The following is a 26,280-nucleotide window of genomic DNA, read 5'->3' as shown; positions in this document are numbered from 1 at the left end:
AAAGACTGCTGGAAAAAATCCGAAGTCTCCGGACCTGTCAGGGGTAGTTCCGTCAGGTCCGTGCCCAGCCCCCAGACTCATGAATAATTCATAAGCTGGGTGTATAAAAGAAGGGTGCTCACTATGGTGGAGGCCCTTCGGGAAGGCCCTGTCTTATGACTTGGACCAGTCCCTTTTGGTAGCCCCTCGGGGCAAAGCATCTGAAAATCACTTAGCACCATCCTGAGCAAGAGCGTACCACCGGACAGACAAGCGGCACTGAGGGGACCTGGATCGCCGCACCAGGTGTCACCTGCAGCTCGCAGCCATAACATCACAGCAAAGCCCAGCAGCGACGGCAGTATACCACAGCACCTGGCACCCCTCCCCGGCAGGGGCCGACCGGGTGAGGGCCGGCCCTCGCTTCAAAAAGACTTCTTCTTTACTGGACTGGACGACCCACCGACTAAGCAGCTGCCAGCCTAGGCTACAATAGAAAGGCCACTCCAACTGCTGTATCCTACCAATATTGACTCACTCTCTTTTTCTCTTTATTTCTATTCGCAGTTTAGATATTATTGTTGATTATTGTTATTACTGTTGTTATTGTTGTTCTTAAATGCTTTTGTGTTTCCTTAACTATTAATATTTAAATATAAGTATTAGGCATAATATTACTGTTATTATTAGAAGCTTATTGTTAAGTGTCTCTTAAAGACCTTTTTGTTGTTAATTAACTGAGTACAGTTATATATTTAGAAAATCATTATAAGTATGAGTTGCCATTGGTGTCAGGGATTAGTAAGCCCTGGGCCAAACACATATAAATAAGGGGTGCCAGGAAGCAGCAGTTCCGCCCCCCCCAGGGAAATGTAGGGGGTAGCAGGGCCACAAGCGTATTATACTTAAGCACAGTTTATACTGTCTTATTTTCTCTTTGGGCCCCTGGGAAATAGCGCCCCCAGTGGACCTAACTGACAGCAGGGATTGTTCAGTTTAATCAACACCCTGTTTGTCATATAAAGCAGTGCCTCCCACACGGGGGCACACTAGTGTGTACTCTTTAATACTTCTTTGGGCAATCTGTCAGAAGGCATGAGAATGGCAACAGGATTCATCCTTTATGTAAGTAGATGTGATTAACTGTATTAACTGTAACTGTGTTTATAATAGTGTAACATCGTCATTTAGGGAGCACTTATAATAAACTTCCATTCTGTTCCTGCAACAACTAACTACTCTCAGCTTCCATTTTCTCTGGGCCATACAGGGAACTGCAGGGACCTAACACTAGGGGATGCCCTCTAAGGAACTTTATTAGCTATTGCAGACACCTGTGTTTCTTTTAATCTGACCACTGTGCTAAATTGCCCTTGGGTCTTTTTAATTCAATCAGGCATCACTGTGTTTCATTTTTAAAGCAAATTGTTTTTATTAAAAGAGGGAAACCCATGAGGGGTTGTTACACCACAGACCTATAGCCATTGTTAGAGTCTAGGTCTGACAGAGCTCGGCGTTTTTGGTCGGCTCTCGCTACTCACGTAGCACCCTCATCTCGCGGTTGCTTGCCACATTCGCTGTCTTGGCAGCGGCTGGGACAGTTCCCAAACCCATGTTGGCTCTCTCTGAGGGTATGTCTTCACTACCCAGAAGATCAACCACGTCCGGATCGATCTTCCAGCGTTAGAGTTCATGTGCCTAGTGGGGATGCCCGAAATCGAACTCTCAGGGGTCAACAGTCGCCCGCCTGTAGTCCTCAATCTCTCAAGGAATAAGGAAGGTTGACAGGGTAGTTTCGCCTGTCGACATCCCTCAGTCAGGACAGTCAGGTAGATAAGTCAGTTCCAGCTATGCAACTGCCTGAGCTGGAACTGCATATCTACAGTCGACCTTAAAGTCTGGTGTAGACCTGGCCTGAGGCAGGACACGACTGTGTCAGTGTGGCCAAGGCAGATTCTGCAAGAGGCACTGTAGCCAGAGATGAAAGTAAACCAGTGCTCTCTGATGTGCTGCTTTGGGAAGAGCCGGCTGGGGTGTTCCGATTCAGGAGAAGGCGGGACATGCTTTCAGTGGGGCTCCTGGGGCTCTCCTGCGGACTGCCACACTAGGCAGAAGACAGGTGAAAGAAGCTGGATGGGGGCATGCCCTGCAGTGGTCCAGGACTGTCCCAGCCCACACAGGGCACCATTAGGGAGAGCCAGGGGGCCTGAAGCCCCTGCCATTTATATTGGTGTTGCTTGTTGTTCCCCTTTTGCAACTGTCAGGCAGCCAGAGGATAGCACAAAGCACCCCCTCCCCGCACCCCTCTCCTCTCCAGCCAGTATGGGGAGGGGGGAGAGGAGAGAGTGACCCATGCTGAGAGCTTTCTTCTTGCTCCCAAACAATGAGGGGAGGGGACCAGCAAGCAACAAGCAGTTTTGTTAGGAACTGTGGGTGGGGCTTCGGGCTCCCTGCCCTCCTTAAAGGACACCCTTGCCCCGCTTGTTCCCCCCATCCTCCTGCCCTGAACCCCCTCATGCTCCCAGCCCCCTGCCCTGATCCCCGTACCCCTCCACACACACACCCCAACCCTCTGCCTGAGCCCCTTCTCACACCCCCAGTCCTCGCTCCTGCCCCCCATATTCCCAGCCCCTGCTCTGCTTCCTTCACCCCACATCCCCACCCCCTGCTCTGAGGCCCCTCCTCACACACCCAAGCCTGTGCCCTGAGCCCCTCCTCACACCCTCAACCCTGACGCCTGCACCCCCACCTCCCCAGCTCTTTTCCTGAGCCTTCCATACCCCAACCCCTCACCCTGAGCCCTCTACACGCCACCCCTCACTGAAATTACTTCCAGGTATGGCCCACACCCCACCCTCCTGCCTTGAGACCCCAGGGAGGCGGTAATACAAAAGTACCTGTAAGAAATTTAAGTTACTTTCACCCCTTTGTCTAGCACTTGAAACGCGGCTCCCACGTGGGACGTGTCGGGGGTCTGACAGGTGACTAGGAACGCAAAGTGCTGGAGGTACGGGGCAGTTTGCATCACAGGCTGGCGTGCTCCGCAGCTGGCCTGGGATTCCTCTTTGTCGAAATCCAAGCACAGCCGGCTGCCAAGATACACTCGGTGCAACCTGAGATGCCGCCGAGTTTTCTGCCGGGTGCTGCAGCTCAGCCTAGCGCAGGTCTGCACACTGGGCTGGGCGGCTCCTTTCTCGCGCCCCCTCTTCCTTCGGCGGGAAAGGCCCCTATGCAGAGCAAGGACAGGAAACGCCTGGGAGGGGGACGGGAGGAGGACCCCACGAGGAGCTCTGCATTGATTAAACGGAGCTCAGGGAAAATTAGAGCGGGGGAGGGGGGGATTCAGCTCTAAAGGGCCAGTCGGTTCCGCGCCCCCCTCCCACGCACTTGGTTTTAATTGCTGTGGAGCAAGAAATGCCGGAGGAAAACCTCGGTGGACAGCCAGGCCAGGAGCAGCTGGAGTCTTCCCTGCAAGAGGGCGGGGAGGAAGGGAGGCCGCCTGAGCTGTATCTCGAGTCTCCAGAGCACCTCTCTTCGGCAGCTCAAAGGTCGCTGGTGATAAACACAGGGCCCTCTCCCCGCGCCCCCGGGCTTGCTGCGACTTCTGCGGCTGTGACAGTCGGTGTTCCAGGGTGGAGGAAGCAGTAGCGAGCAGTGTGCTAGACAGAGGGCGACGCTGCTGCCTTTGCTGGACCTGCTGCTGCAAGCATGCCTCTCTCCCTGGCCGTGACACAATAGCAACAAGGGATTGGTGGGACCTTTAGCTCCAGAAGGGAAAGGTGACCGGAACGATTAAGGTAGGCGAGAGGCAGGCGCGGACTTGCTATTCGGAACTAGCATGTCCCCGGGAATAGGCAGCTGGGGAGGGCAGTTTTTTGCACTGTCCCCGAGAATAAACAGCTGGGGAAGGAAGTTTTTTGCACTGTTCCCGGGAACAGGCAGCTGGGGGAGGGGGCAGTTTTTTGCACTGTCCCCGGGAATAGGCAGCTGGGGGAGGGAGCAGTTTTTTGCACTGCCCCCAGGAATAGGCAGCTGGGGTGGGGGGAACAGTTTTTTGCACTGTCCCCAGGAATAGGTAGCTGGGGAGGGCAGTTTTTTGTATTGTCCCTGGGAATAGGCAGCTGGGGAGGGCAATTTTTAGCAGAGGGACCAGCAAGCGTGTTTCCTTGGAGCTGTCAATAGGCATGCAGCAGGGACTGGGAAGCACAGCTCCGTGTTTTGGGAAGCCCGATAGCTGCCAAGCAAGCAAGTAGTGTCAAATAAACTTCAACCCTGTGGCTCTGCAGCAGGCAACGTAATCAAAGAGTCTGATCGATGGGACTTCAATACCCCAGGTGTCCCAGCCCGGCTCTGGAATGGAACTGAGTGGGTCCCTTTAAGATCTGAGCAAGGCAGACCAAGGATATGTTTAATTATAGGCATTGCGCGGGAAGGCGGGATCTGTACAAGGTTTGGGTTGGTGATATGTATGTATGGTGTCACTTAACCCAGCCTGCTGAGAATAAACCAGCCCAGTCCTGCCATACTGAGAGCTGCAGACACGCTCATCCTGTTGCGTTGTGTTGTGTCCCCCGGCAGGCCGCGATGGAGGAGGACATGAACAGCATGCAGCAGAAAGCTGCTGAACTGGAGCACATGGCTGAGGTCTTGCTCACTGGGGAGCAGTTACGGTAGGGGATGGCTTCTTCCTCCACCCCACACAAACAAGTTCCTAGAGACCCAAAAAGGGGAAACTCCTTCGCTCCTGTGTGTAAGGAAATTGCTGTTAAAGGGACGGTTTTTGACTTCACAGTGAGACATATCTGGATTAACTCCATGTACACCAGCGGCTCACATTTTACTCTCAATTGCACAGGTGTAACCCTATAGGGTGTGATTCTGGTCTCACTTCTGATTTACACCAGTGGAATGCCACTGCTGTCAGGTGCGTAACGCAGATGTAAGTGATGAACCGCAGCCTTTGGGAGTGTGTGTGCTTCACTATCTCTCAAACCAAATTATCAGTGTATGCACATCTTTCAGATGTGCGGAATCTCTCATTTGGGATTAGTTGTTACACATTCCTCCTGCAAATGGAGGGGTTTTAAATGCACTTCTAATCTTAAAAACTCCCACTTTCAGCTTGTCACAGCTGGTCAGCGCTGCTGCTACAGCTAGGAACTGGGCTGTATATATGAATATTATTGCAGGCACTGGGCAATGAATTAACACCCCCTGCAGTACCCTGAGATTGCTTCAGTGCCAGGGCAGATTTCTGTTCCATTCCATTTAGGTCTTATAACTCCTACTCAAGGACTCTGGGAAAGAGAACAAGTCAGCAAAGAGGGATTTAAAAGGCAACAGCAGAAGAGGATTAATAATTAAAATCAGATATTTTATCGATTACTATTCTAACACTTCGTGTGATGATTGGGGCTATAGAAATGATGAAGTTAGATGGATAGAATACGTCACGATTAAAAGCCAGGTTTTTTAGTGTCATGGAATAAAGCAGAAAGACTTTGGGTCTAACGTTGTCCTTTTTATTATAAATGTTTGTTTTGTGTTTAATTGGTTGATCAACTTCCTGCGCATTACTCTGAAAAGTAAAGAAGAAAATTTTAAAGTTTCCAAATTTTCACTGTTACTTGTGACTAAGGAAATACAGAATACTGTATGTTAGCGGTATAATCAGAAAGAGGTAATAGAAGTGTTTGTTCAGTTTTTTAAAATTAGTTGATGAAAATTCGAAAGTGTAGATTTAAGATGTTTTCATTCACAAGTTTGAAGATGTTGCTTGAATAGGAGCCATGAAGAACTAACGCTTCTTTATTTCATTTTAATAGAAGTTAAATATTCAGGCCATATGCGACACGTGAGGAGTGCACTTGCAGTCAATGTCCCATACCCCAACTTTACCAGGAGCGTCATGCTACTTCCACTGAGTATGGGGGCAGTTTTGCGCCGCCCCGCAGAGCTACTTCTAGGTTGTGCTGCTCCAGGGGAGGGGGACAGGTGGAGTGGGGGCAGGGAGAGGGTGGAGCATGGGAGGAGCAGGGGTAGCAGGGGAGGGGCATGGGCATGGTGGGGCAATTGTCTGGTGCCCCTCCTGCAATCCCTGCGCTGCTCACCTCTGATTCAGACTAACAAAGTTACTACAAGTTTGACCTCTATAATCTGGACTTCCATTGTCCAGCAACATCTGTGGTCTAGCAGCCCCAAAGTTGCTCCCAGGCTGAAGCATTTTCATGGAGAAAAGCCAGGCTTAACACCCAGCATGTCCTCCCCTGCTCTCCCAGAGTTTCCAGAGGTCCATAAATAGCTCATTTGTGGCTCTCAAGCTGAGGGTGGGAGGGAGCAGGGATAGGGAGATGCTCCAGGGAAGAGGACGGGGTGTCTGATGAGCTGCAGGGCTGAGCTCCTGGCCCATAGCCGAGGGCTCTGCCACTGTCCTACTTCTCTCAAGCACCCCTCCAGTTCCTGCGCAGTCAATGCCTGACTCCGTGCTGCTGCTGGAGCAGAGTTCTGCAGCCAAAGGGGCCAGCATTGATCTCAACTGGTCTGGTAGATTCCCTGGTTTGGGACCAGTCAGGTCCTGAGTGTGTCAGATCAGGGTGGCATAACCTGTATTAAGATGGGTTTATATTTTAATTGGTATGTGCCATTGGCAGTTAAACTGAGAAATCATCAGTACTAAAGCAGAATGTTTAGGAGCTCTTCGGTTTTAACGTGCGATTTCAGAAGACATTTTCATAGTACTTGGGTATTAAGTTATGCTGGCCCGATCCTCAGCTGGTTTAAATTGGTGTAACTCCAACGTCTGTGAAGCACTGCTGACTTGCATCAGGTGAAAATCTGGTCTGTTGCTTGAGTTCTTATTCCAAACTGATATGTATACATTTCTTAGCTTGGAGTCTTAGCTTCAGCTATTAGGGTCAAGGTGCTTAAGTCCTTACATAGGCAGATATAAGTTAGGCAGCTAGGGGGCGCTTCAGAATGCCACAATGTGCTTGTCTGCATCTTTAGGCACCTAAATATGTTTAAAAATCTGACTCTTCAAGAATACTCACCGCAGCACTGCTGCAGAAGAGGATGGAGACTATAAATATTCATTCTTCCTCATTGTAGTTGTAGCAGGATCAGGTGCCTCCCTGCCATTCCTGGCCAAAGATGTTTCTGGGGTGCGCTGCCAATAATTTCCTCTCAAAGGGCTTCTTAAATACACACTGCATAGACTTTTCTTGTCCATTCACCATCTTTTCTCAGGATCCAAGTTTATTCACATAAATACTGCTCCAAAATAAGAGTTCCAATCCAATACACAGTCCACCAGTCTTGTCATGTCACTCCCAGCCTTTTCCTGCCTTTAGTGTCTGTATGGGGAAGCAACACAGGCCTTTCTGAAGGAGCCTGAGGCAGCATGCTCCAGTTCACCATACTACTCCTACATCTTCTGCCTGGGACCTTTCCTGCTAGGCCTCTGTTGTGTCAAAGCCTCAGGTTTCTGCCTCTGGCATCCAAGCCCCAGGTATGAGGGTTGCAAGCCATCCACGATTGGCCTGTAGTCCCTGGGGATTGGCATCAATCTCCTGGTGCCTACAGAAAGCAGTCTTAGAGTTTTTGAGAGGATACTTTAATAAAAAGGCATAAGGTTGTGTTGTGTGGGTGGGTGAAGGTTACAAATCTCCCAGAAGAGTTAGAGTTGGCAAACCTAACAGATACCAGAGTCTTTCCTCCAGGAGCTTTCCTGACGTCCTGCATATGCCTGAGTGGTCCCACCCCGATGACTTAGGAACCTGCAGGAATGCTTTTGCTAACTGCATCATCAATAGATAGCTGCAGTTTCCTGCTCCTTTTCTACTGGAATCATCTGATTCTTGTCAGGTGGTGCTCATTCTGTAATCAGGACAGGTTTATCTCCACTCTCTCCAGTGTGTAGGGCAAGACTTCCTGCCATAGGAATAATATGGTACTTATTTTTACATGATGTTATCCAGAGAAAATAAAAGCAGTCTGTGCCCCTATAAATCAATGGGGATGGATGGACTGATTCACCCCTTTGAATCTGATTGCAGGATTGGGGCCAAGGTTTATCTCTGAATTGTACCCCCCTACACCTATAAATATATTTGTGCCTGCCTTTTCCACTGTCTAGATCTTCTTGGCAAGAGAACAGGTTTATTAGCTATTTGTTTCAGAAAATAGGAGTTTCACATATGTAACAAACTGGCTGGCAGGCGAGTTTTGAGCAATGATATATTTGTGGTTTCCTGTTCTCATCAAAGAGAAGTATATAAATATCAATGCTAAATAAATAACTTGCTTGGTTTGCAGTCTCAAAGAGGAAGATACTACAATAAAGGTATAGAGGTTCCTATGACAGACAAACATACTAGAAAACTACTACACTCATCCCTCATTAAACAAGTACTTCACTTACGAGTACTCGCTTAAACGAGGGACATATTTACTTACCTTAGTTCACTCTATGAGTGAACTCTCCCCACTAATACGAGGCTAATCCCCTCCCCCTAGCTCCAACCTGCCCTAGTCTGATCCCCTCTCCCCTACTGGCCCTGCAGCCCCTACTCTTGGCAGCCTGACCCCACCATCTCCACAGGCAGGCAGCAACCTGACCCTTGCCGCCCCCTGCTGGCCCTGCGGCAGCCTGATCCCCTGCTGGCCCCACAGTGCCTACCTGCAGCAGCCTGACCCCATCCACTGCTGGCCCCAAGGCAGTCTGATCCCTGCCCTCTGCCTGCCCTGCGACAGCCTGTCCCCCTCCCCAGTTGCTGGCCCTGCAGCAGTCTGACCCCTGTGCCAGCCCCACAGCCCCAACCCAGCAGTCTTAGCACCCTGCACCCCACCAGCCCTGCAGACTGGCCCCATGGCAGCCTGACCCCGCGTCCCCTCCCCACCAGCCCGGTAGACCTAACCTGCCACAGCCTGATACTGCCTCCCCCCGCTGGACCACACACCCAACCTTCAGCAGCCTGAACCCCCCACCCACCCCACGGACCCAACCAGCTACCAGGTTTTAACCCTCCCTCCCACTCATGGCCCTAAACTGCCCCCAGCCTTTAAACTCCCTCCCTGCCCCAAACCCAAGGTTCAATTACCTTCCAAAAGCAGCGCCACATGCTGCCACTCCTTTGTGAGCTCTAGGAACCAATCAGAGACTTTTACGTGTATTCTAATGAGAATTTAGTGTCCCTCTTGTGAGTTTTTGCCTATGAGCACAAAGTTGGGAACCAATTGTGCTCATAGAGCGAGGGATGAGTGTATACACACACATTCCGAAGTAACATACTGTAGTCAGTTCTTATTAATGTTCGCAAATGTTATGTAAGACCTTAAAGGGAATGATTTAGTGAGTGCTGATTATGTGTATACAGTATGTGGAAAAAGTGTGGATGAGAAAGAGCTACACACTTTAAGGTGACTGCATACTACAAGAGTAGTAACATAAAATGAAAACACAATAGGGGTGTAGGGTTATGCCAAAAAATCCCTATGAAAATTAGGTGTCTATAATTAAACTCTTGTATTATTTGTAAATCAAATCAGTGGGTGTGACTTAACTCACATTTTTGTAATAACTTCATTAAAAATTCTTTGAGGAATGGTAAGGTGATGGTGGGTCATGTCACGTACCTTTATTAGCTATAATAGCTCTAATAAAAAACTTCTAGGAGCACCAGCCTGGAGCACAAGGTTCCTGCTACAGAGTCAGTTCTGTGGATTCCTCACCCTGCCATGGTGTCCCTGCCCTGCTGCAGCACAGGGCTGGGGCTGGTACCCATGGCGTGGGCCTGGAGCACAGGCCTCCACCAGGCTTAAAAAGTAGCATTGGCACTTTGACCATACATAGAGGTCAAAAGGTCAAATTTTGGCTCTCCGACTTGGAAGGGTTGTTGACCCCTGATCTAGACTATTCCTGACAGGTGTTTGTCTAATTGTCTCTTAAAAATCTCCAGTCATGGAGATTCCACAGCCTCCTAAGCAATTTCTTACAATGCTTAACCATCCGGAGAGTTAGGAGGGTTTCCTAATTCCAACCTAACCTTCCCTTGCTGCAGTTTAAATCCTTTGCTTCTTGTCCTATCGTCAGAGGTGAAGGAGAATAATTTTTCACTCTTGTAAAAATTGAAAACTGGAAAACTGTTAGGCTACATAAACAAAAAAGCAGTCCTGTAGCAGTTTAAAGACTAACAAAATCATTTATTAGGTGATGAGCTTTCGTGGGACAGACCCACTTCTTCAGATCATAGCCATACCAGAACAGACTCAATATATAAAGCACAGAGGTCCAAACATTGTTATCAAGGTTGACAAATCAGAAAAATTGTTATCAAGGTTGGCAAATCGGAAGATCAGAGGGACGGCAGCGGGGGTGTGAGGTGGGGAAGTTAAGAGTTAGAGAAAACATCAAAGTATGTAAAAGGGTCCTTATAATGGGTCAGGTAATTGCTGTCGCTGTTCAAACCACATGTTAGTATGTTGAATTTGAATATGAATGTTAGTTCTGAGCATTCCCTTTGTAAACAGTTGTTAAAGTCCCTTTTCAGTAGAACACAAACTTTCAGATCTGTAAGAGAATGGCCCACTCCATTAAAGTGCTGGCTAACAGGCTTGTGTATTTGGAGTTTTATGATGTCTGTTCTATGTCCATTCATTCTTTGTTGAAGAGTGTTTGTAGTCTGTCCTATATAAATGGTGTGTCCATTGTTGGCACATGATGCCATATATGATGTTAGTTGAGGAACAGGAGAATGTGCCTGTGATTCTGTAATTAACGTGGTTAGGTCCGATGATGATATCTCCAGGATAGATGTGTGGACAAAGTTGGCAACTGGGCTTGTTGCAAGGAAAAGTTCCAGGATTGGTATTGTTGTGGTATAGCCTGTGGTTGCTAGCGAGAATCCTCATAAGTTTGGGAGGTTGTCTATAGGAAAGAACAGTGATCTGTCAACAGAAGTTACTGTTGGAAGAGATCTTCCTGCAAAACTTCTGTCAACAGATCATGTCCAGGCACAAAAGTGGATCTAAAGAACAATCTGCTCTGTTGACAGAGAGTGGCCAGACTGTCCAGCCGCTCTCTTGACAGAACAGCCCAACCGGACGCTCAGCAAAAGGGCTGCCCAGTGAACCGGGAGCCCTGTCTGTTGACAGAGGGCTTCCAGGAGCATCTACACAGCTTTTTTATCAACAGAAACTGTTGACAAAGGCATTCTTCCTCACATCAGAGAAGTAAAACGCTGTCAGTGGAAGTGCCAAGTTTTGTCAACAGACTGTTGACAAAACCCATTTCTTGTGTTGACACTCTGCAGGTTTTGTCCACAAAACCCTCTCATGTAGATGTAACCTTATGGCTACGTCTACACATGAAGCCTACATCGAAGTAGCCTATTTCGATGTGGCGACATCGAAATAGTCTATTTCGATGAATAACGTCTACACGTCCTCCAGGGCTGGCAACGTCGATGTTCAACATCGACGTTGCGCAGCACCACATCAAAATAGGCGCTGCGAGGGAACATCTACACGCCACAGTAGCACACATCGAAATAAGGGTGCCAGGCACAGCTGCAGACAGGGTCACAGGGCGGACTCAACAGCCAGCTGCTCCCTTAAAGGGCCCCTCTCAGACACACTTGCACTAAACAGCACAAGATCCACAGAGCCGACAACGAGTTGCAGACCCTGTGCATGCAGCATGAATCCCCCGCTGCAGCAGCAGCAGCCAGAAGCCCTGGGCTAAGGGCTGCTGCACACGGTGACCATAGAGCCCCACACGGGCTGGAGAGACAGCGTCTCTCAATCCCCCAGCTGATGGCTGCCATGGAGGACCCCACAATTTCGACGTTGCGGGACGCGGATCGTCTACACGGTCCCTACTTCGACGTTGAACGTTGAAGTAGGGCGCTATTCCGATCCCCTCATGAGGTTAGCGACTTCGACGTCTCGCCGCCTAACGTCGAAGTTAACTTCGAAATAGCGCCTGACGCGTGTAGCCGCGACGGGTGCTATTTCGAAGTTAGTGCCGCTACTTTGAAGTAGCGTGCACGTGTAGACACAGCTTATAAGTCCCCTCTCAGTGTTCTCTTTTCCATAATAAACAAACCCAGTCCTTTCAATCGTCTCTCAGAGGGCATGTCTTCTTTACCTTTAATAATTTTTGTTGCTCTTCTCTGGACCTTCTCCAGTTTGTCCTCATCTTTCCTGAATTGTGGTGCCCAGAACTGGACATAATACTCCAATTAAAGCCTAATCAGTACAGAATAGAGTGGAAGAATTACTTTGTGTGTCTTACTTACAACACTCCAGCTAGTGCATCCCAGATTTTTTTTTTTTTGCAACAGCATTACTGTGACCCCCAGATTCCTTTCTTCAGTACTTCCTCCTCAGCAGTCATTTCCCATTTCATATGTGTGAAACTGTTTGTTTCTTCCTAAGTGGAGAACTTTGCATTTGTCTGTATTGAATTTCATCCTATTTTCCTCAGACCATTTCTCCAGTTTGTTCATATCGTTTTGAATTCTGACCCAGTCCTCCAAATCACTTGCAACTTCCCCTCACCCACAAACTTCATAAGTGTACTCTCTATGTCAATATCTAAATAACTGATGAAGATATTGAACAGAAATGGTCACAGAACTGGTCCCTGTGAAACACCACTTGTTATGCGTTTACAGGATAACTGTGAACCATTGAAAACTCCTCTCAGGGAGCATTTATCCAACCAGTTATGCACCCACTTAATAGAAGTTCAATCTAGGTTGTATTTCCCTAGTTTGTTAATGAGAAGGTCATAAGAGACTGTATAAAAAGCTTCAGTAAAGTCTAGGTATAGTACATTTACCACTTTCTCCCTATCCACAAGGCTTGTTACTCTGTCAAAAAGCTATCAGATGGGTTTGACAAGATTTTTTTCCTTGGCAAATCCATGCTGACCATTACTTACCACCTAATTTAGGGTGACCATCCATCCCATTTTTGGCATGAAGGTCCCATATTTGGGACAAAGAGGCATCCTTACTTATTTTAGAAAAGGAATTAATTGTCTTGTATTTTCTGCCGATAGCCACAGCTGCCCCATACCTGCCGCTGAGGCTTGCGGGCGGGGGTAGGGAGAAAAGGCTGCGGCTGCCCTGTCCCTGAAGCTTCCTCGGGGTTCAAGGAAGTGGGGGAAACACTGCAGCTACCCCATCCCTGCAGATTCCTCAGGGCTTGGGAAAGCGGGGCAGGAAGCACTGTGGCTGCCCCATCGCTCCTGCTTCCTTGGGGCTCTTGGGAGCACTAGGAGCTGCTGCGGCCAGGGGCTCAGGGAGGGCAGGTGGCTGCTGAATTTTTCCCGGTTCCCTGGGGCTTGGAGGAGCCGCTTCCAAGCCATGTCTCCCTCATATCTCCCTGTCCCATCTTTGGGACAGGGAGATACAGTCACCCTAACCTTCTTATCTTCCAGATGTTTGCAAATGGATTTCTTAATTATTTGCTCCATTATCTTTCCTTACACAGAAGATAAGCTGACTGGTCTGTGATTCCTTGGGTTGCCCTTATTGCCTTTTTATAGATGGGCACTATATTTTCCCTTTTCCAGTCTTCTGGGCTCTCTTCTGTCTCGCATGACTTTTCAAAGATAATAGCTAATGGGTCACATGTCTCCTCAATCAGCTGCTTGAGTATTCTTGGATGCATTTCATCACGCCCTGGTGACTTAAAGGCACCTAGCTTGTCTAAATAATATTTAACTTGTTCTTTCCCTGATTTAGGGCATGCATTATGTTAGGCCCCTCACCAACAACCTTCTTGGTGAGAACCAAAATAAAAAGCATCATTAAGTATCTCTGCCATTTCCATATTTTCTATTATTTTTTCCCCTCTTCATCGAGAAACAGTCCTTCCCTATCCTTTGTCCTCTTCTTGCTTCTAATGTATTTGTGGAATGTTTTCTTGTTACCTAGTATGTTTCTAGCTAGATTGAGCTCATTTTCACCTTCCTAATTTTGCCCCTACATACTTGTGTTATTTGTTTATATTCATCTTTTGCCCATTGTAATTTGACCTAGTTTCCATATATGTAGAATTCTTTTTTTATTTTTAGATCATTTAAAAGCTCCTGGTTAAGCCAGGGTAGTCTCTTGCCTTACTTCCTATCTTCACTATGCAGCACAATAGATTTTTCTTATGCTCTTAATAATGTCTTCTTGAAGAACTGCTGCCAGCTGTCTGCAGTTATTTTTCTTCTTAGATTTGTTTCCCATAGTATCCTGCCTACCAACTGCCTGAGTTTGCTAAAGTTTGCCTTCTTGAAATCCATTATTCTTATTTTGCTGTTTTTCCTCCTACCATCTCTTAGAATTGTGAACTCCTGTGATTTCATGAAGACTTTTGCCCAAGGTGCCTTCCACTTTCAAATTCTCAACTTGTTCCTTCCTATTTGTCAAAATCAAATCTAGAGGAGTCTCTCCCCTTGTAACCTTCTCCACCTCCTAGAATAAAAAAATGTCTCCAGTACATTCCAAGAACTTGTTGGATAATCTGTGCCCTGTTGTGTTATTTTCCCATCAAATGTCTGACTAGTTGAAGTCACCCATCACCACCAAGTCCTGTGCTATGAGTGATTTTGTTAGTTGTTTAAAGAAAACCTCATTCACGTCTTCTTCCTGGTTAGGTGCTCTGTAGTAGATCCCTATGATGATATCTCAGGGTTTTTTTATCTCTTTTATCCTTGCCCAGAGACTTTCAGCAAGTCTGTTTCCTATTTCTATCTTAACCTCAGACCATGTATATGCATTTTAATGTATAGAGAAACCCCACCTCCCTTTTTCTGGCCTGTCCTTCCTGAGCAAGCTAGAACCTTCTGTACCAATATTGCACTCATGCGTATTATCCTACCAAGTCTCTGTGATGCCAGCTATGTCATAATTGTGCTCATTTATCAGCATTATGAGTTCTTCCTCTTATTCCCCATATTTGTATACAGATGTTTAAGAAACTGGTTTGATCCCCCCTTCTCAGTTCTGTCTTGTCTTTCCTTGATGGCTGCAAGACAGCCCATACTGCCCTTAATTTTTGACCCTTTACCCAGGTCTTTGTGTTTTTATCTTACTTCTGAGCTTTGGTAACCTGCCTGCTTCGAACCTAGTTTAAAGCTCTCCTCACTAGGTTAGTCAGTGTGTATCCTGCCTTGATAGCTGGATACCCTCTCTGCTTAGCAGTCCTTCTTCCTGGACCAGCAGGTCATGGTCAGGGAAGCCAAAGCCTCCTACTGACACCATCTTTGCAGCCAGCTATTCACCTCCAGGATGCATCTGTCACTGCCTGGGTACCTACCTGTGACCAGGAGGATCAAAGAGGACATCACCAGCACTCCAGACTCCTTTACCCATATTCCCGGAGTCCTGCAGATTCTTCTGATCCACTGAAGGTCATCCCTCATAGTATCATTAATGCCCACAACAGTACAACTGAAGTCAGAGGGAGTTTTGCCTGAATAAGAACTTGAGGATCTGGCCCTAAATTTATTTATGTCCCTGTAGGTGGCAATGAATCCTGTTAACTTCAATACTGTTTTGAGGAGTGAGTTGGGGCTGCTGTGAGTTTTTGCTTCCAACTTTATAACAGTCTTTATGCAGAGTGTTTTGTACCATAAATTAGCTTTTCTTTGGCAACAAAAAGCTGCTTCAAGTGGTGGATCCTTTATGGAGTAAACATTTTCTGGAGTTTTATACTGCTGTCTAGCTGCACAAATGCTTTCTTTGACAAGTCACATGTGTCTGCTGTCTTACCCTGTGGCACATGATGAGTTCAGTGTTTTACCACTACCAAATCCCTGACAGGTAGTCTTCTTCCATTCCATAGACACCTAGTTTCTCATCCTTTGTGTCTCTGATGTGCATGACCCATAGTTGACCCACAGAGTAATGGGAAATATTAGAACATCTGAATGCACATCTATCTGGTTGCTTACTAAAAATTGTCTGTAATCTAGAATACTAAACTCTGGAGTAATGTGACTTCAATAACATTTAACTAGTAACATTTAACCACTTTATATTCCTCTTCTTTTATAAGCTTTTGAGCTGCTTCCCCTGCTACATGTGGCTCCCCTCTCTTTGCCATCTGCCCTCCCTCTGGGGAAGGGGACTGACCCCTCTGACCCCCACATCTGCCATCTGCCCTCCCTTCCTGAGGGACAGAGACTGAGCCCTTCTACCTGCTCATGTCTGCCATCTACAGCCCAGGAACAGGGATTGGGCCCCTCTGTCCTTCCACTGTCTATCTTCCCCTCCCAGGAAAGAGACTGAGCTCCACTGTCCCCACCTTGCCATCTGCCCGCTGTCTGGGATGGGGGGGGCGAGCCCATCTGATTTCCTTTTCTTCCCTCTCTTGCTACCTCGCCAATCACTGCCACCATTCTTCAGGCAGTTGATTAATTCCCACGAGGTGTTTGGAAACCCTGCTTCTCCAGGGTTGCCCAGTTCCGCCCCCTCAACTTGCTTGCCCTCAGCACATGCCAGCCCCACTTCTGCATGCCAGAGCTCTCCCTACTGCCACCAGCCACAGCGAAATGGTAAAGCTGTGCATCATAATTTATTTTTAATGAAGCTGTTGTAAATAGCACTATTAAGCTACGTCTACATGTGAATGCTACATCAAAATAGCTTATTTCGATGTAGCGACATCGAAATAAGCTATTTCGATGGATAACGTCTACACGTCCTCCAGGGCTGGTGCCGTCAACATTCAACGTTGACGTTGGGCAGCACTACATCGAAGTAGGCACTGCAGGGCAGCGTCTACACACCAAAGCGGCCCACATCGAAATAAGGGTGCCAGGAACAGCTGCAGACAGGGTCACAGGGCGGACTCAACAGCAAGCCACTCCCTTAAAGGGCCCCTCCCAGACACACTTGCACTAAACAACACAAGATCCACAGAGCCGACAACTGGTTGCAGACCCTGTGCATGCAGCATGGATTCCCAGCTGCAGCAGCAGCAGCCAGAAGCCCTGGGCTAAGGGCTGCTGCACACGGTGACCATAGAGCCCCGCAGGGGCTGGAGAGAGCGTCTCTCAACCCCTCAGCTGATGGCCGCCATGGCGGACCCCGCTATTTCGATGTTGCGGGACGCGGGTCAGCTACCTGTGCCCTACTTCGACATTCACGCTATTCCCATCTCCTCATGAGGATAGCGACTTCGACGTCTTGCCGCCTTATGTCGATTTTAACTTCAAAATAGCGCTCGCCACGTGTAGACGTGGCGGGCTCTATTTCGAAGTTGGTGCGGCTACTTCGAAGTAGCCGGCACGTGTAGACACGGCTTTAGTGACTTTAAAAAGTATCACTGGCACTTGGTCCATCTGTAGAGGTCAAAAGGTCAAATTTCGGCACTCTGCCTTGGAAAGAGTGGACCCTTGCTTTAACACATTGAGAATTGGCCTTTACTAGATGCAGAATATGTCAGATTCATCTGTTGGCATGACTGAGGTGGCTTTTCCCTGTAGACTTCCTAGGACAGGAGATGTGGTGGGGTCTGCCTCTCCTGTTCAAACCATTCATTATGCTGAATGTCAGGGTCTTGATTTTTTGTTCATCATTCATTCTGCAAATATGCCCGAATAGCTGTAAATTCCGTTGTATAACCTGCTGCAGTAGTTCTCTTTCAGCTGTATGTTCCTGTATAATTCCTCATTGGTGACCTTCTGCATCCATCCTATTCCCAGGATCTTTCTATAAAAACTCCTCTCAAATGCCAACATTCCTCTCTTTGAATCTTTCGTTACCACCCAGGTCTCACATCTGTACATGCTGCTGAATACACACGTTTTCAAGACATTCAGCTTCATTCCTCAGCTAATCGCTTTGTTTTTCCAGATCTTATCCATCGCCTTCAAACTCGCTCTTGCTTTCACTATTCTAGTCTCTATTTCCTTCTCACAGTCTAGATCATACATTATATTTCTCCCCAGATAAGTGAACTTCTCCACATTCTCTAGTTCAATCTCATCTACACTGATCTTCCTTCCTATTTCCTTATCGCCAAATACCATTGTTTTTGTCTTATCGATATCCATAATCAGTCCATACTGCATTACCCTCACTCAGTCACTCATTTTCATCATGCTGCAGTGGGTCCCTTTTCCACCATATGTTTGGCTGAAAACCAGAACCTGGTCACCCTTTGCCCAACATCCCTAATCAAAGACCCTTGCATGGTGACAAGTATCAGAGAGGTAGACGTGTTAGTCTGTATCTTTGAGAACTACAAGAAGTCTTGTGGCACCTTATAGACTAACAGATATTTTGGAGCATATGCTTTGGTGGGCAAAGACCCGCTTCATCAGATGCTTCTCATGTATCTGATGAAGCGGGTCTTTGCCCACCAAAACTTATGCTCCAAAATATCTATTAGTCTATAAGGTGCCACAGGACTTCTTGTAACCACAGACCAGGACCCCAGTGTGCTCACCGCTGCACAAACCCAGAACAACAAACGCTCTGTGCATATCTTGTCTGCAGCACAGATCTCATCCCATATGCCAGCTAGTTGATGGCAGCTGCAAGTGTCATTATTAGGATTTCGCTGAAAAGAGAGAGACTTTATGAGGCTGTCATTCCTTGGGAACTGAGGTAAGATTCTTCCTGGACTCCTGCCCCTCCTTGTTCACTAACTTCAGACCCATCTTATTCTCTGGAAACAGGCACACAAGGCCCAATCAGGTTGGAGTCTGAAACTGCAGTGACTGGCATCACCCAGGCATAGCACTTCAGAGGTTGTCTCGTGGGTACAGGATAGGTGGGGAGCTCTGTGCACAGTTTTCTGACAGGAATGCCCTCTCCTGGTCGCTCCTTCCACAGCAACATCACCAGAGCTGGAGACCCCAGTAGTGTCTTTTGAATGGATGAGGTGAGGAGAACACGATGAAACTAAGGAGGTGGATTGGCTGAAAGTAGTCAGGGACTAGTCTAGCTGTTTTCTCTTCTTGAGACAAGTATCCTGGTCTCTGTCAACGCCAGTTCGTTCTGGAGTGCAAAGCCCAAGCACTTGGAGTATGTAATTAAGAATTCTGGGGGAGACTTAGTTTGTTGAAAAACTGGCACAGGGAATCCGAGGGGTAAGATTAAGAGGCAACAGCAAAGCAGGATTAGTTCAAATGCTGGGTTCAAGAAGTATGCCTGGGCTTGCAGGAATTGTATGGGTATAATAGTGATGGGCAACTTAGGCAAGTGAGTGGGCAACATGAGCGGCCCTACTTCACCTTAGTGGGTTGCAAGATTGTCAAGACAGTCTCCTGGGATAGGGTCGTTATCCTAATTGCACTTGCATATCTAGCATTTGCAGGGTGTGCCAACTGGATCGTAGCAGCGCTTTGATTGTATTCAGAGGGAGCGTATGGCTCTCATAGTCAAAAGTGTGTGCAATCAGCACTTACTTCATGTGCCCTTGGTTTGCATGAGTGTCACTTTAGTAATATGGGTAGGAAAAAAACCCATGCTGACAGAAACCAGTGGAATGTGGCAGGCCTTTGCACAGGCAATGGTATAGAAAATATCTCAGGGGCAGGGCGAGTGCCTCACTCACCTTGGGTGCAGGGCAGAGGGGGTGCATGGTGCCATTCAGGGCTCCTGAGGAGTTCCTGCCACCCAAGTTCATGCCCCGCACCACTTTCTCCAGAACACCATCAGCAAGGCTGCTCCAAGTCATGGGGTCACGCTGCAGATCCCAGCAGAGGTGGGGAGCCAGGCTGGGGACAGGCAGCAGATTGGTACAGCCCGAGCCCCGCTCTTGCTTGGAGCCTGTGCTGGACAGCCACGCACCTCCCAGCTGTGTGCTGGCCCCTGCCCCGAGGCACAATGCGCAGGAGCAGCCTTGGCCTCCCACATGACTGCTGGGGATGCCAAGGGGGCAAGCTGCCACCCAGAGCTGCCCAGCGCAGCCGTGGCCACAGCCAGAGCCTCCGTGTGTCTCATGCAGGAGTTGGCAACATGTGGCTCTGTAGGCTGCTCCACTTAAACAAAAAAATCTAAATTCAGTTGCCTGCCATTAAAATGGAATTTAGTTTTTTTATTTAAGTGGCGGCAGCATCTGGAGTTGCTGAGCAGTCAGCAGCACCAGGGAGCCCCGGAAGGGAAAGCAGGCAGGACAGGGAGCTGCCCGCGCTTTATGTGGAGGGAACTCTAAGCCAGCAGGAGAACTAGTGTAAGGGGCAGCCAAGAAGAAGGAGAAGGAGGAGGTAAGGGAGACCGGGGGGTGGGGAGGCTGCCGTGGAGGAGCTGTGCATGCTGAGGCAAGTTACTCCTGGGGCTGGGGATGCAGTTGGGGCTACAAAGGGTTAAACCTGGGGATGGGCAGATTTGGGATTGACAGGGGTTAAGCCTGAGGAAGGGGGTGGGTTTGTGGGTTGGGGGGTGAAGCTTGGGGATAAGGGGGCAGATTTTGGGGCTAAGGTGGGTAAAGCCTGGACATAGGGGTAACAACTTTCGAACTGGTACAAACTTTGTGTTTGCGCTGTTCTTAAAATAAGGGTGACAAAAAGCGTGGTTGGGCGTTACTTATTAAGGTCTGTCTCATATTCACGTGCATTGCAGCTCTTGAAGTACAGAGGACCAAAAAAAATTACAATAAAAACTGACAAATCAAATATATAGGAGGGGGATAAGGGATGGGGGTATGTTAATTGTCCTGCCTGAGATAGTTACGAGCATCAAAGGAAGGGAAGCAGTCCCTGTAATGCATCAGGTAGTTGATATCTCTGGTCATACCATGTGTTAATGGGTCAAATTTAAATATAAACTCAAACTCACAAATTTCTTGCTCTAATCTGTTGTTAAAATTCTTTTTGTTCCAGGACACAAATTCTCAGGTCTTTCACAGAATGGCCCTCTCCATTGAAGAGTTCACTGACTGGCTTATGTGTATTGAGTTTCCTAATCTGCTCTTTGTCCATTTATTCTTTGGTGAAGGTTTTGCCCAGTCTGTCCAATGTACATAGTATCAGGGCATTGTTGGCACATAATGGCATATATAATGTTGCTGGAAGTGCACGAGAATGTGCCTTTGACCTTGTAACTAACATGGGTAGGTCCAGTGATGGTATCCCCAGAATGACTATACAGACAAAGTTGGCAGCGGGGTTTGTTGCAAGGAAAAGTTCCAGGATTAGTATTACTGTGGTGTAGCCTGTGATTGTTGGTGAGAATCTTTCTCAGGTTAGGAGGTTGTCAATAGGAAAGGACAGGCCTGTCACCTAGGCCTTCTGCAGTGTAGCGTCCTGATCCGGAATACGTTGTAGATTTTTAATGATGTGTTGCAGGGGTTTGAGTTGGGGGGCGATAGATGATGATAAATGGTGTTCTGTTGTTGATCCTCTTGGGCCTATCTTGCAGTAGCTGGTTTCTGGATATTCGTCTGGCCCTGTCAATTTGTTTTCTTACTTCTCCCGGTGAGTAATTCAGCTTTATGAAGTAGGTCTGTCCCACAAAAGGTCATCACCAAATAAATCATTTTGTTAGTCTTTGAAGTGCTACATTTCTGCTGCTTTGTTTTGTTGGAGTACAGACTGACACGGCTAACCTCTCTGTTACTATTCAGCTCTCAACGTGTTGATTTGTAACTGAAGTTGAAACATGGCTCTTCTTGCTATTCCGGGTGCAGACCCCTGGCCTGGTGGATAGCCTCATTTTAGTGGCTATTACTGACCTCTTCTCCACCAGGTGGTGTGGGGTGAGCAGTAAATGCACCCGGCCTGGCCACCAGCGGGCCATGAACTCTGTAAGTCAGGTCCATTGCACCTGCTCTGCACACGGGGTGGGGGCAAGGGGGAGCCCACGCAGAGCAGCACCATGGCAGTGGGAAGGTGCTGGGTGTAGACGATGGCCAGACCCTGGAGTGAACACCTGCAAACTCCTCCCAGCACTTCAGCCTTCGCTGCCCGCTGAGCCCTTAGGCGTCACCTAGGAGAGATTCAGGTGTAGCCCAACAGAGCCGCGGAGTGCCCACAGCCACCCCCAGCTGGCACCTCCACAAACCCTGTTCCCGAACACAGTCCCACCACACACAACATGCCCCTGCAAACAGCACCGCCCAGCCTCCCCGCCCTAGCGTACAGCACCATGCACGCCCATCTGCACACAGCACAGCATGCACTCCGTGATCATGTACACACAACACTAGCACAGATACCCTGCCCCCAGCACCCTGCCCCTGTGCACAGCACCACACTCACCCCTGCCCCTGCAGACACTTCCTCTGCCACCAGCACCCCAGTACACAGCATTAGCAGTGCTTACACACACACACTTCCCTCTCACACAGCACCACCACACACACCTGTCCTTACACACAGTGCCTTCCGCACACCCTGCCCCTGCACACAGCACCACTCTGCACACCTGCTCTGACACACAGTGCCACCAGCACACCATGCCCCTGCACATCACCCCCTTCTTCACACTCTGTCCTTGCACACTGCCCCCTTTCCTCAGTTTGTCCCTGCTCACTGCCCCACTTCCACATACTCTGCCTCTCTACAGTGTCCCACCTTGACACACCCTTCCCTGCACACAGAGGGCCACCAACACTTACATACACTCGCCTCTGTATCCAGCACCACCACCATTTACACCCTTCCTGTATTTGCTTCACTGTCTCCACACACCGTCTACTGACACACAATGCCACCAGCATCTACACACATACACACACACACACCACCCATAGGCACAGCACCATCATACACACTCTACTTTTACACACACACACACAGAGCTTGCACACAGCACCGCCAGCATCTCCACACATACCTTTGGTCCTATGCACCACACTACCTTCCACATTTCTATCTTGGCTCTGTACCCAGTGCTGTCAGCAAAACCACCCACCCCTGCCCTCCAATGCTTTGTGCGTGGCCCCACCACAGCCCACTGTGAGCAGTCACTAGGGGCGTGGGCCTCGCGAGGTGGGAGGAATGGGGGCGCAGAGGGTCTGCTACACACATCCCCCCCTGGCCAGACACAGGGGAGAACCAGACACAGCCCCCCCGCCAACATAAGCAGTGTGTTATTATTATTGTTGTTGTTATTTATGTATTTTCTCTTTTTCTATGAGATAACTACTATGAGTATGTGAGGAGGCATAATTTTATTTTCTTGCCTCAGGTGGAAAATTAGCTAGTTACGACACTGATCGGGGCCACACATAGAATCCTGATAGGCTGCATGTGGTCCATGTTACCCAGGTTGCCCACCGCTGCTGGATAGTAGCACTCCAGGAGATTTAATGGGGAAAAAAAGACCACAGAAGCATAAAATTAGCTTGCAGTGTTGGTAATGACAAGAAGTACAAAAGTTAAGATCTCCATAGAAATATAGGACTTCCATATGTGTTCGATTTTTATTGATATTTTTCTTTGTAAAAAGAATGTTCTGTATTAAAACTATCCATTTAGGCTTTTAAACAGTGTATGAACTAGAGATTAAACATGATCTAAATTGCTTTCCTAGTTAAGTGTGTTTAACCACATTTACTTCAATATGTACTTGGTATAGAAGCCAAGATTATGTTGCTTAAGGGACCTTAATTTTAGCATTATATTAAAGCTCTCCAAAAACTCTAATTGTATAATCCTACCATAGTTTTTAAGTAATTTATTTCTTTTGAATATACTCCTCTTTAAATATTTAGCTTTCCTCTCAAGATCTCTGCAATTTCTTTAAATTTAAATATTAATCAAATTCGTGAATTCTTACAGTGAAGTTTTGCTATTGACATCCGGGGTTGAACAGTGTATTGAAATCCCATATTTTCAAAACCCTCGAGGATAAGCATGTTATGTTCCTGCCCAGTAGCAGAGGCAGCAGCCAAGTAAAACTGATTTTAGATCTAAAGAAAAATAAAATATTTTAATCTGGACAGTTGTGCTCTGCCAGGAATGTTCAATTGTGCATTATAATGGGTATAATAATATGCAATCACAGTCCTCCATTTCTATGACTCTCTGAAACAAGGAGGAGGTAAGGAGATGCTTGGAAACAAAGGGGAACAGGAAAGATGACACACACAGACACAAAGGTTGTCAGCAGGGAGAAACATAGAAGATCCAAGGAGGTTTGAGAACAAAGAAAGATTTGAATATCCAAATGTGCCAAGAGAGATATTTGTGTAAAATTAGAGAGGTCTGGGGTAGGAACGAAGTTGGCAGCTGAGAAAGGAAGGAAATGCTGCAGCTGCTTGGATTGGTAACTGACAAAACATATATACTTCTAGAAGTTGGGAGCTCTGCACTGAAAGAGTGAGTGGTGGAGGAAAAGCAAGGAGGGTTTTAACAGAGACAAATTAATTGAGTCCTGTTTACCAAAGAGAAATCTCAAAAAATTTAGAGCAGGAAATGGGTTACAATTAAAATCTGCCTCAGCAGAGACTCTATACAAGTAGCCAGTCAGAGGCTACTTACACCCTAGAGAGTTTTGTTGACAAAACTGGTGTTTTGTCAACAAAAGCCAGGGAGTGTCCACATTACAAAGGCATTCTGTCAACAGCAAATCCACAGAACACGGCGCTTTTCTCAACAGTGTTCTGCTGTTCCCCCATGAGGCAAAGCACCTCTGTTAACAGATCTCTGTTGACAGAAAGCCAGTCTGGATGTTCTGGGGGAACTCCTGTCAACAAAAAAGGCCTCCAGGGATCCACACAGCCCCATCCCACCTGTAGCCAGAGCCCAAGGAGAAGCAGCAGCAGCAGCACCATGGGACCCAACCCCTGCTGGAGCCAGAGGTGGACACAGGGTCCGAGGCCAGCAGCAGCACCCTCATCATCCCCTGGACTCGGGACCCTCCAGCCAGGCCACCTCCAGGGTGTCCCCATAGCTGTTTGAGGGTCCCTCCAGTAAGTACCCCATGTATCACACCCCCTAGAGCTTGATGGGTGGGCGCAGATGGGGGTGCTGTGAGCGTCGCCTGGCTGGATTAGGCAAGACCCCAAGCCGTGGTCCTGGCACATGGAAGTATGTGCAAGGCATTGTGTCCTACCCAGACCCAGCAGCTAGTCCCCAGGCACAGGCACCAGCTCACTGCCAGCCTCATGGGAGCCTGGAGGAGCCCCAGGGGGAAAGCCTGCCAGCCACTGCCACGGCTAGAAGCGGACTAGCCACACAGGCACCGGCCTGACCACAGACACACCGAGGACTGCACCTGCTCCCACAGACTGTGCTGTCAGCTGCACGTGTGTGCAGAGGCCCTGGGAAGGGCCAGGCTGCACCCTGCTCACCCGCCACCCATGCGGGGACCCCTCTGTGGCCGGACAGCCACCCTTGCCACAAGCCTCTCAAGTGCAGGGTTCCACAATGGTCAGCCCAGTCCACGAGGCTCCGCAGAGTCCCCATGCATCCAGGTCCACCGTACAGGCCACACATGCCTGTGCTCATGGGACATCCCCCTCCCATGAACTGGGGGAGTTGTTCAGTGCTCGTGGTGGGGGGCAGGACCTCGGGGGCTGTGTTGCGTGAATGACTCACCATCTTCCCTCCTTGTCTTCCTTACAGCTGGACCTCCACCAAGAGAGGGCCAAGAGAGTTCTGATGTCCCCTGTCCAAAGGGCTCCCCCCCCACTGCATATAGTTGACTGTTTTCACACTGTATGGAAATAGTTTTTTATTACGTCGTTTATTTTCAAAACATTTATCTTTGTTGAAGTAAAGGAGTTATTCGAACACCAGCCCCACCTCCCTCTTTACTGGGGAGTGGTCAGGGAGGGGTGAGGGGATGAAGGGAGGGATTGTGGTGGCGACAGGGTAGGGATGCGGGCCTAAGGCCCCTGCTGGGGGTGCTCTAGGGGGGGTCATTGGGGACCAAAGGAGAAACTCTCGCTTAGGGCCTCAAGGATCCACAGTCCGTACTGATGGGCTCGGCAGATCAGAGCTGTGCACAGCTGCTCAGAGCTGCGGCCAGCATCCACCCCTTCTCCTCTATGATGTTGAGGAGGACACAACACATGCCATCAATCCTTGGGGGATGTTGTGCTCCCTGACATCCAGGCAGCTGAGGAGGCACCTGAAGCACATCTTCAGGCAGAGGTGCACTCAGCCTGCTTCCGGGCCCGGCTGAGTTGGGCATTGAAGAGTTCTTGGACAATTTTGAGGACAATTCAAGGACAATTTCCCCACCTTTGATATTTGCAGTGACCACAGGCATCCCACTTAACAGACACTTGCAGAGACTTTTTCTCTCTTCCCCTCTCCCCTCCCTTCTGCAGTATCTAGCTGATTCTTAAGTTTTTTCTTTAATTCTCTTTCTCTCAGTTATCGATTACCAGTATTCTCCA

At 48.3% G+C, this 26,280-nt stretch overlaps 1 protein-coding gene across 4 annotated transcripts in view; it reads left to right on the top strand.

Moving 5' to 3' along the window:
* Positions 1-3,320: 3,320 nt before the first annotated feature.
* DEPTOR (DEP domain containing MTOR interacting protein) overlaps positions 3,321-26,280 on the top strand; it is a 119,884-nt gene continuing 96,924 nt past the window's right edge. Inside the window, exons 1-2 of one of the 4 annotated variants that reach the window (XM_074986731.1) lie at positions 3,321-3,776; positions 4,558-4,649. In XM_074986731.1, the coding sequence (XP_074842832.1) occupies positions 4,564-4,649 (86 nt within the window). In that variant the 5' untranslated portion in view covers positions 3,321-3,776; positions 4,558-4,563. Of the gene's footprint in view, positions 3,777-4,470; positions 4,650-26,280 lie in introns of all 4 variants that reach the window. The other 3 variants (XM_074986730.1, XR_012644358.1, XM_074986729.1) reach the window with 3 other exon arrangements.

This window comes from Carettochelys insculpta, chromosome 2 (genome assembly GCF_033958435.1).
Source record: "Carettochelys insculpta isolate YL-2023 chromosome 2, ASM3395843v1, whole genome shotgun sequence".
In the NCBI taxonomy this organism is placed as follows: Eukaryota; Metazoa; Chordata; order Testudines; family Carettochelyidae; genus Carettochelys; species Carettochelys insculpta.
The sequence above is the reverse complement of the archived record's forward strand: the minus strand, read 5'-3'. Positions and strand labels throughout refer to the sequence as shown.